The sequence below is a fragment of the Hemitrygon akajei genome, chromosome 27 (assembly GCF_048418815.1).
Source record: "Hemitrygon akajei chromosome 27, sHemAka1.3, whole genome shotgun sequence".
NCBI classification, from domain to species: domain Eukaryota; kingdom Metazoa; phylum Chordata; class Chondrichthyes; order Myliobatiformes; family Dasyatidae; genus Hemitrygon; species Hemitrygon akajei.
In genome coordinates, this window is record NC_133150.1 from 3,243,591 (window position 1) to 3,256,901 (window position 13,311).

Consider the following 13,311-nt stretch of genomic DNA (forward strand, 5'->3'; position numbering starts at 1 on the left):
TGGTCCACAATCAGCTCTTTTGTTTGACTGACGTTGAGTGCAAGGTTGGTGCTGCGACACCATTCCACTAATTCAGATTCAGATTCAGTTTATTGTCATTTATAAACCACGAACACAATGCAGTTAAAAAATGAGACAACTTTCTCCGGAATGATATCACGAAAAAGCACAAAACAGACCACACAAGAAAAACCACATAACGTTTGGTAATCCCCAATCCAGAGTCTGGAGAGGCTGCTGCGTATCGATATCACACTACCATCTTAGCACGTTCCCCAGAAAGGAACTACAAACCCATCAGACAAACCTAAAGCTACAGGACCTACACAAGACCACATAGTTACATATAGTTATAGTTAACATAGAGTTTCAACAGTGCAGACAATACCATAACTGATAAAAGACTAACTGACAAAGACCACATAATTATAACACATAGTTTCAACAGTGCAAAGCAATACCATAATCTGATAAAGAGCAGTCCATGCACAGTTTAAAAGAAAGCCTCAAAGTCCTGACAGCCCATCATCTCATGCAGATGGTAGAAGGAAGAAAAACTCTTCCTGCCATGAACCTCCAGCGCTGCAGCTTGCCAATACAGCACTTTGGGAGCTCCGACCACAGCCAACTCTGAGTCCGTCCGAAAACTTCAAGCCTCCGACCAGCCCTCCGACACCAAGCACCATCTCTGCCGAGCGCTTCGACCCCAGCACCAGCTGCCAAGCAACAGGCAAAACCAAGGATTCGGGGCCTTCCTCCCAGAGATTTCTCCGATCGCACGGTAGCAGTGGCAGCGAAACAGGCATTTCAAAAGTTCCACCAGATGTTCCTCCATGCTTCACACGTCTGTCTCCATCAAATCAGGATGGAGTGTTACTTATCTGTTACTTACAGATAACAGATATTCATACCTGGAGTGGCCGCTGCGTGCTGTGTCGCACTGCCATCTTGAAGTAGATTTTGAAGTAGAATTGGTATAGCTAGTTGGTATGCTCTCTCATCTCCATCTGAGATTCTACAAACAATGGTTGTATCATCAGCAAATTTAAGCATGGTATTTGAGCTGTACCTAGCCCCACAGCCATGTGTATATAGAGAGTAGAGCAGTGAGTTAAGCATACACCCCTGAGGTGCACCAGTGTTAATTGTCAGTGAGGAGGAGGTCTTCTGGTTAGGAAGTTGAGGATCCAATTGCCAAGGGAGGTACAGAGGCCCAGGTTCTGTAACTTCTCAATCAGGATTGTGGAAATAATGATATTAAATGCTGAGCTATAGTCGATGAACAGCATTCTGACATAGGTGCTTGTATTGTCTAGGTAGTTTAAGGCTGTGCGAAAAGTCATTGAGATTGCATCTGCCATTGACCTATTGTGGCGATAGGTAAATTGCAGTGGTTCCAGGTCCTTGCTGAGGCCGGAGTTCAGTCTAGTCGTGACCAATCTTTTAAAGCACTTCAACACTGTAGATGTGAGAGTTATGAGGTGGAAGTCATTAAGGCAGCTCACACTACTCTTTAGGCACTGGTATAATTGCTTCCTTTTTGAAGCAAGTGGGAACTTCCGCCCATTGCAGTGAGAGGTTGAAAATATCCTTGAATCCCCCCGTCAGTTGGTTGGCACAAGTTTTCAGAGCCTTGCTAGGGACCAGTGTTTGCACATTTTGGGTAATCAGGTTGCAGAAATCCTGGTATTAAAAAATTAATTTGCAGTTTATCAAATTTACTGCCGATAAACTTCTCTTACCTTTGTCACCAATTCTGGAAGCCATCTGGTCTGTCTGAAATAAGATACAGCGTGGAATAAGTCTTTCCGCCCCTTAGAGTCACACCAACCCAGCAACCCCTGACAGCCCTGATTTAACCCTAACCTATTCATGGGACAATTTACAATGACCAGTTAACCGGGAGATTGGAACACATGGGTAAAGCCCACACATTCTGTGGGGAGGACATTCCAGATTCCTTACATAGGATGCTGGAATTACACTGTGAACTTGGTGCCCTGAGCTGTAATGCTGTCTTGCTAATAGCTAAGCTACCATGGTACCGAAAAGAGGTAAGATTCATAAAAATTATTTAATTAAAAATGTAAATTCAGAGTGTCTAAAATTCTTCAAAATTCTGTTTCACTAAGTAGTCAACCAATAACTCCATTCTGGAAAAGAAGCTCAAATGGGCCATAAAGGACATTTTTAGGTGCCCATAGCCTCAAATTTACAGTGAATAAATTAGTCTGCTGAATTGCAGTTATAATGGGCATTCACAAGTGGCACGTTTTATTAAAGCCCATGTGCCCAAGTGCCCAAACTTAAATATGCATGCAGAGTGCAGAGTATGACATCAGTGAAACTGTTGATTTGGTGGCATTCTGAAATTTCATGCTCCAGTCTGTCCTCATTGAACTTTGTGCAGTTGATATTGTATTGGACTTGTCATCTGAACTAATTAATTGGGAGTGCTTGTACATGAATCACAAAAGGTTGGTTTGTAGGTGCAGCAAGCTATCAAGAAAGCAAATGGGATGTTGGCCTTCATTGCTAGAGGAATTGAATTTAAGAGCAGGGAGGTTATGCTGCAAATGTACAGGGTACTGGTGAGGCCGCACCTGGAGCACTGCATGGATTTCTGGACTCCTTACTTGAGGAAGGATATACTGGCTTTGAAGGCAGTGCAGAGGAGGTTCACCAGGTTGATTCCAGAGATGAGGAGGTTAGACTATGAGGAGAGATTGACTCTCCTGGGACTGTACTCGCTGGAATTCAGAAGAATTAGAGGAGATCTTGTAGAAACATAAAAAATTATGGAAGGGATAGATAAGATAGAGGCAAGAAAGTTGTTTGGACTGATAGGTGAGACTAGAACTAGGGGCATAGGATTTGGGGGAATAGATTTAGGATGGAGATGAGGAGGAACTGCTTTTTTCAGAGTGTGGTGAATCTGTGGACTTCTTTACCCAATGAAGCAGTGCAGGCTACCTCAGTAAATATACTTAAGACGAGGTTGGGTAGATTTTTGCATAGTAGGGGAATTGAGGGTTATGGGGAAAAGGCAGATAGGTGGAGATGAGTCCATGGGCAGATCAGCCATGATCTTTTTGAATCGTGGAGCAGAGGCTCGATGGGCCAGATGACCTACTGCTGCTCCTATTTCTTACGTACTTCAGTTCGTATTAAACAAAACTTATGAACTATCTATCTGTAAATTGCTAGATAACTTCTGACTTCTGCAATTCTAGACGTTTTTGAATATTTTTCTTGTTTAAAAATTATAGTGATGTTCTGTGTGCTGTCTTGGTGAAACTGAAATATTGGTGATTTTAAAGTTTGTTCATAAACTAGTTATGCAGATAACACGAGAAAACCTGTAGATTCTGGAAATCTAAGCAACACACAAAATGCTGGAGAAACTCAGCAGGCCAGGCAGAATCTATGGAAAAGAGTAAACAGTTGTCATTTTGGGCTGAGACCCTTCAGCAGGACTGGACAAAAGATGAGGCGCGTTCGAACAACATGGTACTGAGAGGTTAGGTGAAGAAGAAGTACAAGGTGGTAGGTGATGGGTGAAGCCAGAAGAGGAGGAGTGAAGTAAAGAGCTGGGAAGCTGATAGGTGAAAAAGGTAAAGGGCTGGGGAAGGGGGAAACGTGATAGGAGAAGGTAGATGACCATGGAAGAAAGTGAAGGGGGAGGAGCATCAGAGGGAGGTGATGGACAGGTAAGGAGATGAGGTAACAGAGGCAAATACCAATGGTGAAGGGGGTTCATGCCATCAGGTTGGTGGCTAACCAGGTAGAATATAAGGTGTTGCTTTCCAAGCTGACTTTGACCTCATCATGGCAGCAGGCGCCATGGACTGACATGTTGGGTGGATGGAGTGTAGGTGCTCAGTGAAGCAGCCTCCCAATCTATGTCAGGTCTCATCTATATACAGGAGCTACACTGGAGCACAGGATATAGTAGATAACTTCAACATGCTGACAGGTGGAGTATAACCTCAACTGGAAGGACTGTTTGGGGCCCTGAATGGTAGTGAGCAAGTTGGTGTAGGTGCAGGTATGGCATTTATTCTGTTTGCAAGGGTAAGTACCAGGAGGGAAATTGGTGAGGATGAAGACGTAGAAAAGGGAGTTGAATAGTGAGCAATCCCTGTGGAAAGTGGGGGTGGGAGTGAAGGGAAAGGTGTTACTTGGTGGTGGGATCCCGTTGTTATGCCATCCCTCTTCTCTCAGTTCCTCTATCTTTGCTATATCTGCTCTCAGGATGAGGCTTTCCATTATAGAACTAATGAGATGTCCTCCTTCAAACGAAGGGGCTTTCCTTCCTCCACCATCAACACTGCCCTCACCTGCATCTCTTCCATTTTGTGCATGTCTGCCCTTGCCCCATCCTCTTGCCACCCCACCAAGGATGGGGTTCCTCTTGTCCTCACCTAACTGCCCCTGTAGACTCTGCATTCAGCACATAATTCTCTGTAACTTCTTACATCTTCAACTGGATCCCAGCAAGTACATCTTCTCCCCAGCTTCACCCATCCCCTCTCCCTTTCACCTGTCACTTGTACTTCCTCCCCTTCCTCCACCTTCTTGTTCTAACTTGCCTTTTTCTCCAGTCCTGGAGAAACACCTGAAATGTTGTCTATTTTCTGTTTTCCATAGATTGTGCTTGGCCTGCTGAGTTTCTCCAGCATTTTGTGTGTGTTGCTTAGTTTAGTTATGCAGATGTTTTGACTCAATAAATGAAATGATTGGAACAGGATACAAAACAAAACAAGGAGAAGATTTACAGTGATTATTCAGATTCATTTATCACAGTTCCATCGAAACATGTGTTATTTGCATTAACAATTAACCCACCCAAGGATGTGCTGGGAGCATCCTGCTGGTGTTGCCACAGATTCACGGATAGTATGCTTACTACGTTCCTCATAACAACACACGCAACAACAACAAAGCAAGACACCAACAGCAAAATAAGCCTCTTTCCTATCCTTCCCATCCACCCACCCAGGCAGCCCTCCAAACCCAGGACAGGCCATCTCTGGGGCTCCAGTCCTGGATTCTTAGATGTATAAATGTTGAGCCTTTAACTTTGGACTATCCCAGGTCTTGCCACTCACATGTTTGATCTTTGGGCATTGACTTCTGGACTCACTTGGACCTTTGCCCTTAGTGACTTCTGTAGCCCTCTACTTGGCAATTCTCAGAAAATGTTTGTTTCAAAGGATCAATGCTGAGACCACAATTGTTAATTGTGTTTAAATTGGTAATAGATTTTGGATTGAAAAATACAATTCAAAATCGTCCAAACACAAGAATTTCTAGTTAAAATTAGAATAGCGAGTTTAATAAGGTATGAGATATGGTTGCAAAGTGGCCAAAACTGAGCATTGCATATTCCAAGATACCTTTATATTCCCAAACAATAATGGTAATGCAAGATATTGTATGAATCAACAAACTGGAAATTTGGACAGAATTGATGGAAAGAAGAAAGCTGTTAAATACAGAGATCCTGGATAAAAGCCTGCCAGCCTATGCCAGAAAGTTTAAACTGGGTACTGAGTCCTTTTTACACTAGGACAGAGACTCAGAGTGCACTGCCAGAGCAACCAAGGGGTTCTTCAAATGAAAATTGATGTCCTTGAGTGGCCCAGAGTCCTAAGCTTAACCTGATCAAACATCACTGTGATGTGAGGTAGTTCAAATAAGTACTGAAAAAAGGAGGAATGAATACTTTCAAACTGCTGACAGTCAATTTTTGGATTTTTAGTTTTTAGTTTGTTTGGGCTCTACTGTGGAAAAAAACGAGCATGTGATTCACAAATAAAATTCTCAGTTAAATTGATCCAAATCCCTGATTTTGTAAACAAAGTTTGGCGACTGAATTTTTTTTAAAGTATTAAGTGCTACTGGGCAGTAGTCATTGAGGCAGCTCAGCCCTATTCTTGGGCACCAGTATGATCAATATCCTTTTGAAGCAAGTGGGAACCTCTTACAACAGGAATGTGTTGAAAGTGTTGTCTTTCATTATTCCAGCCAGTTTGTTGGCACAGGTTTTCAGTACCCTACCAGCTACACCATTGGGGCTTGACATCTTGTGAGGGCTTATCCTTGTGAAGGATGTTCTGACATCGGCCTTGGAGACAGAAGTCACAGGGTGGCTGGATGCTGTGAGGATTCACACAGGAGTAGTTTTATTCTCTTTCAAAACGTGCGTAAAGTATTGAACTCATCAGGGATTGAAGTATTATTACCATTTAAGTTTCTCCTTATAGGAAGTGATGTCCTGCAAGCCCAGCCTTAGCTGACGTGCATCCAGTTATCTCTAACTTCACCTGAATTTGCCTTTTCATTCTTATGTTGACTTTACACTGGTCGAATCTTGACTTGTATTGTTCTTGATCACCAGTCTTGAGTACCACAGATCTAGCCCTCAGCAGACTATGAATCTCCTGGTTCACCCAGGGATTCTGGTTTGGGTTTGTTCAATATGTTCATGAAGGCACATACTCATCCACACAAGTCTGTATGAAGTCAGTGACTACTCTGGTCCATAAGTTTGTTAGAATCAAGAATTTGTAAATAAGTGAAATAAGCGAACATGCAGCTTTGACTGTCAAAGCCAGCTAGTTCTGAGACATACCTAATCAATAAACAATGATAATTCAATTAGTTATGGTATTGATTCTTAATTACATTTTTCATTTAATTTTTTTTATCTCCAGATATCGTTACACCTTGGAGGATCTCTATCCTCTTCTGAGTGAATTGAAATTACATGTGGCAGTGTATGATGAATGGTCTTCCAAAGTGACTGCTTGTCTGGAAGCTAAAGATAATGAAAAGAAAAGTAAGTACTTGACCTAGAAAACAGCGCAGTTCCAATTTATTTCTTCATGGCCCAATAAGATATGAAAGGTATAGTTCCCTAACTTGCCATTTGTAATAAAACAGCTTATGAGCAGTGAAGTGTTCTTGGAGAGAAATGGAAGCAATACCAAAGGAACTACAGTCCATGACAGTACACATATATTTGTTGAACTAATTTATTAAACAATACATATAATGTAGGGAAGCTTTAGCTTTTTAAATTTCGTAAGGAAAGAGGGTCAACTTTTCCCAACCGGCAGAACTGTTAGTGCTGCCCTTCTTTCCAAATAACCAAAATAGAAACAGAAAATGCTGGAAATCTTCAAAAGGTCAGGCATCATCTGTCAATCTGAACAGAGTTATTATAGTTGATCTGTATAGTTTTTTCATTTCAAGTAATTGAAATCTAGTAACTTGTATCACAATTCTTCAATAGCTTTGGGCAAAGATTGAGAATGGGGTGCTGAATGGAAGAAGTTTAGGAGCCAGTGACTTGCAATGATGCTAGTTCAAAAAATAGATCTGTCTTATTTATCTCATTGGACAGTAATAAGGTCTATGGAAGACCACAGAATCTTCGGTTCACCCTCAATCAGGTTTAATATTATTTGCATATGTTGTGAAATTTGTTCATTTCACAGCAGCAGTACATAGAAACATAGACAACCTACAGCACAATACTGGCCCTTCGGCCCACAATGCTGTGCCAAACATGTCCTTACTTAAGAATTACCTGGGGTTACCTTTAGCCCTCTATTTTTCTAAGCTCTCTGTACGTATCCAGAAGTCTCTTAAAAGTCCCTATCGTATCCGCCTCCATCACTGTCACTGGCGGCCCACTCCACGCACTTACCACTCTCTGCATTTAAATAAAAATAGCAACAACTTACCTCTGACATCTCCTCTGTACCTACTTCCAAACACCTTAAAACTGTGCCCTCTCATGTTAGCCATTTCAGCCTTGGGAAAAAGCCTCTAACTATCCACACAATCAATGCCTGTCATCATCTTGTACACCTCTATCAGATCACCTTTCATCCTCTGTCGCTCCAAGGAGAAAGGGCAAGTGCATTCAACCTATTCTCATAAGGCACGCTCCCCAATCCAGGCAACATCCTTGTAACAACACACACAAAATGCTGGTGTAACGCAGCAGGCCAGGCAGCATCTATAGGAAGAAGTACAGTCGACGTTTCGGGCCGAGACCCTTCGTCAGGACTAACTGAAAGAAAAGATAGTAAGAGATTTGAAAGTAGGGGGAGGGGTAAATCCAAAATGATAGGAGAAGACAGGAGGGGGAGGAGTTAAGCTAAGAGCTGGAAAGGTGATTGGCAAAAGGGATATAGAGCTGGAGAAGGGAAAGGATCATGGGATGGGAGGCCTAGGGAGAAAGAAAGGGGGAGGGGAGCACCAGAGAGAGCTGGAGAACAGGCAAAGAGTGATTGTGAGAGGGACAGAGAGAGGAAAAAAAAGGGGAATAAATAAATAAGGGATGGGGTAAGAAGGGGAGGAGGGGCATTAACGGAAGTTAGAGAAATCAGTGTTCATGCCATCAGGTTGGGGGCTACCCATAAGGTGTTGTTCCTCCAACCTGAGTGTGGCTTCATCTTGAGAGTAGAGGAGGCCATGGATAGACATGTCAGAATGGGAATGGGATGTGGAATTAAAATGTCTGGCCACTGGGAAATCCTTTTGATTTCTCTAACTTCTGTAAATATCCCCGAACGTTTGCCAGATTTCTGCTGTACATTTCCCTGAGAAAATCTGTTCCCAATTTATGCTTCCAAGTTCCTGCCTGATAGCCTCATATTTCCCTTTACTCCAATTAAGCACTTTCCTAACTGTCTGTTCCTATCCCTCTCCAATGTTATGGTAAAGGAGATAGAATTGTGGTCACTATCTCCAAAATGCTCCCCCATTGAGAGATCTGACAGCTGACTAAGTTCATTTCCCAATACCGGATCAAGTACAGCCTCTTGTAGGCATATCCACATATTGTGTCAAGTAACCTTCCTGAGCACACCTAACAAACTCCACCCCATTTAAACCCCTTGCTCTAGGGACATGCCAGTCAATATTTGAGAAATTAAAATCTCCCACGACAACCCTGTTATTATTACACCTTTCCAGAATCCGTCTCCTCATCTGCTCCTTGATATCCCTGATACTACTGGGTGGTCTATATATAAAAAAAAAAACACCCTGTAGAGTTATTGACCCCTTCCTGTTCCACCCACAGAAACTCAGTAGACGATCACTCCATGACTTCCTCCTTTTCTGCAGCTGTGACACTATCTTTCATCAGTAGTTCCACGCCCCCACCTCCTTTGCCTTCCACCCTGTCCTTTCTGAACCATCTAAAGCCTGGCACTCTTAAGTAACTATTCCTGCCACTGAACCATCCAGGTCTCTCTAATGGCCACTAAGTCATAACTCCAAGTGCTGATCCACACTCTTAAGGTCATCCACTTTGCAAGGAGTGTTATGAACATTAAAATAGCCACATCTCAAACCACTGGTCTGAGCGTATCCCTTCTGTATCACCTGCCTATCCTCTCTCTCGCACTGTCTACATGCTTTCTGTATTTGTGGGCCAACCACCCTTTCCACCGTGTCTCCAATTTGGTTCCCACCCCCTGCAATTCTAGTTTAAACTCTCCCCAATAGCCTTAGCAAACCTCCCAGCCAGGCTGTTGGTCCCCTTGGGATTCAAGTGCAACCTGTCCTTTTTGTAGAGGTCAAATCCGCCTCAAAAGAGGTCCCAATGATTCAGAAATCTGAATCCCTGCATGCATTTATCCCCCACCTCATTCTATTCCTATATTCACTGTCATGTGGCACAGGCAGTAATCCCAAGATTGCTACCTTTGATGTCCTGCTTCTCAACTTCCTTCCTAACTCCCTACAGTCTGTTTTCAGGACCTCCTCTCTATGTTGTTGATACCAATATGTACCACGTGCTTTGGCTGTTCTTCCCACTTCAAGATATCATGAACGCGATTAGAAATATCCTGGACCCTGGCACCTGGGAGGCAAATGGCCATCCGAGTTTTTTTTCTTGCGTCCACAGAATCACCTGTCTGCCCCGCAACTATAGAGTCCCCTATCACTGCTTCCTTTCCTTACATGATACAAAACACTACATATGACTATAAATAAACACTAAAAAAAAAAAGTGAGGTAGTGCACATGGGTTCATTGTTCATTCAGAAATATGATGACAGAGTGGAAGAAGCTTGCTACTGTACCACCTCGAGGGTAGCAATGAGAAGAGACATATCCTGAGTAATGGGATATCATAAAGAAAAAGAGATTAATCAACACTTGAAGTAATTTTAGAGTAAAGCCAGCTATTACCTTATTATTGCATAGCCTTTTGCGTGGTTTTGTTTTCCCTGTAGTGTTTCAAATTTTAGATCTTTCTCATGCAATATTTGCTTTGATTTCTAAATACCAAAATTCTAAAAATTGGATGAGCTTTTATTTCCAGTTGCCGCTCTGCTTACAATCTATACTCAGATTTGTTGGCCTTAAAGAAATTGCAAGATAATTTGTGTTGACTAATTTCAAGTTGCTTGACATTTCTCAACCAAGGTATTTTTGCATTTCATTTTTTTAAGTTGTAATCAATAAACACATCAATGTTTTAAAGAAGAAAATTATTGTGATTTCCTAGTTTTGAAATATTGGCTTCTTTATCTTTAAAAACAAAATGAGAAAGTTGTCATTTTTTCTTATTGTCTTTATCGTTTACATCTCGTCAGGTATCTCTGATTTCAAATCATTGTTAAAGGAAGCAGAGAAGGAAAAATTTCCAGAAAATGATTTATTGAAACAGTTGCGGGAAGCTATTGTTGAGGCAGAAAAGTGTGCCTCTGTTGCTCAGCAACTACTTAATGATAAACGGCAAACCAGGTGTGTAAATTTGTAAATTTTACACAGTAGCTCGTATGAGGAGTGTGCTGTCGGTGTTGGACCAGGCTTTCATGTACTGCTCAGTTGCTTTCAACTGACATTTGCCTTTTAAAAACTGGTCTAGTTCCTATTATTTTGGAAAACTTTGGATTTTGACTCAACCCTCCAAATTGAAGGTGAATCAAATTCTTATAAAGGTATTTTTCCTTTCTTGTGAGTCTGCAGCCAAAAGATGAATTTTATATTTGCCACACTAGGTAGGAAGCATCTGTTTATGGCTCAGACATGAGTTAATTTCATTTGCCATTGAGTAATCTCGTGTGGGGATGTGTATGTTGAATATTTCAAAGCATGGGCATTTTCCTATTTAAACTTCCAGGATTTACTTGGTTTTCCAAAGATTCAGGAATTTCATTTTGAAAGTTAGCAAGGTTTCAAAGGTACATTTAATGTCTACAACGTACATTCTGAAATGCTTTTTCTTCGCAACCATCCATGAAAACAGAGGAATGCCCCAAAGAATGAATGACAATTAAATGTTAGAACCCCCCAGTTTGCCCCTCCCCCGCATAAGCAGCAGGAATGCAAATATCCCCCCCACCCCACCAGCAAAAAAAAGATATCGGCACCCACCATCAGAAGGTATGGGGGAAGAACTTTTTTTAGCACATGGGACATTGTGAGTAAGAACGAAAGGCTGTCCCCTTCAAAACACGGGTAGGGAGGAATTTCTCAGAGGATCAGTAATCATTGGAGTTCTCTATCTCCTGAAGAGCAATGTGAGCTAAATTACTGAATATCTTCAAGACTGTTGAAGACAGATTTTTTCATCTGTGGTCCAGGCGTAGGGGAAAGGGCTGAAAAGTGGAGTTGAATCCACTATCAATGGAGATTATTGAATAGTACAGACAGTGTGCTTGAGGTTCAATGTCTTACTCCAGGTCCTAGCTGTCTTCAGTGACTCCAGACTGGAACACTCAACCTGGTAAGGATTGTTGATGCAGAGTTGATCTGAGCATTATACAGGAAGTTGAGGGAAAATAACTTCAAGGAATTAGATGAATGAGGCTCAATATATTGCTGTACAGAGAGCACATATGGGTATATTTGGGCTGAATGGCATCATCTTTCAACTGCTCAGGGCAAGTGTTGTTGGGAAAAATAAAATACTTTAAAATAAATGCATTTAAAGAAATACATGTCCTGGGAGCATACCTAACAGTGGCTTTTTCTAACATATCAATATTTAGACATGTATATTCATGCAGTGCCTTGAGAAAGTACTGTCCCCAACTTTTATTCATACAAATGAGTGTTAGAAGCAGGGATTTTGATCAATTTTACTGAGAATTTTTATTTGTGGATCTCGTGCTCCATAGGCCACAGTAGAGCCTAAAAACATAAAATTGTAAGCATGAATAACTAAATATTTAACAACTGTCAGCAGTTCAAAAGTACTTACTTTCCGTCTTTGCTCAGTACTTAGTTGAACCACCTTTCACAGCTATTATGGCCAATAATCTTTTTAGATAAATTCCAAGTAGCTTTGCACAATGGGATGGAGCAAAATTTTCCTATTCCTCTTTGGAAAATTGCTTAAGCTGTGCTGGTTAGTTGGGAGTAGCAGTGGAAAACAAACTTGAGATCTTGTCAGTGTTGTTCAAATGGGTTAAGGTCAGAACTCTGGGCCACTCAAGGACATTAATTTTCTTCCTTTGAAGTCACTGCATAGTTGCCCTGGCAGTGTGATTTGGGTCATTGTCGTACCAGAAGACTTAACTTCTTCCCCAGGGTAAGCTTTCTGGCAGAACCCAGCAGGTTTTCACCCAGGGCTTCTTTGTATTTAGCAGCATTCATCTTCCCATGAATCCTGAGCAGATTTTTGGTCCCTGTTGCTGAAAAACATCCCCATAGCATGATGCTACCTCCACCATATATTACAATAAAGATGGTATTACCTGGCTGATGTACATTACTAGATTTATGCCACATGTACTGATTATTTTTTTAATAAAAGCATATCCTTGCCCATCAAGACTTTGCAAAACGTCATGTAGAAGATGCAGTAAAGATGTGAAAGGAGGTCTTGTAGTCCATGAGACTATAAGACATAGGAGCAGAATTAGGCCATTCAGTCCATTGAGTGTGCTCCACCATTCCATCATGGCTGATCCACTCAACCCATACCCCTGCCATCTCACCATATCTTTTGATGCCCTGACCTATCAGGAAACTATCAACTTCTGCTTTAAGTATACCCACGGACTTGGCCTTTACTGTAGTCCGTAGCAGAATATTCCACAGATTCACTAATCTCTGGCTTTAAAAAAAAATCTTCCTTACCCATGTTGTAAAAGGTTGTCCCTCAGTTTTGAGGTTATGCCCTCTAGCTCTGGATACCCCCACTATAGGAAATATCCTCTCCACGTCCACCTAATCTCTACTGTGAGGAGGGGGGTGAGGAAGGAGCACGTGATTTGAAACACAAATTCTCAGTTAAGTTGATCAAAATCCCTGGTTGTAATACTCATT

At 41.7% G+C, this 13,311-nt stretch overlaps 1 protein-coding gene across 3 annotated transcripts in view; it reads left to right on the plus strand.

The window, feature by feature from the left end:
• LOC140717089 (lysine-specific demethylase 5B-like) overlaps window positions 1-13,311 on the plus strand; it is a 144,549-nt gene that overhangs the window by 88,491 nt on the left and 42,747 nt on the right. For all 3 annotated transcript variants that reach the window (XM_073030277.1, XM_073030275.1, XM_073030276.1), the window contains 2 exons: window positions 6,720-6,844; window positions 10,629-10,779. In XM_073030277.1, the coding sequence (XP_072886378.1) occupies window positions 6,720-6,844; window positions 10,629-10,779 (276 nt within the window). The remainder of the gene's footprint in view (window positions 1-6,719; window positions 6,845-10,628; window positions 10,780-13,311) is intronic.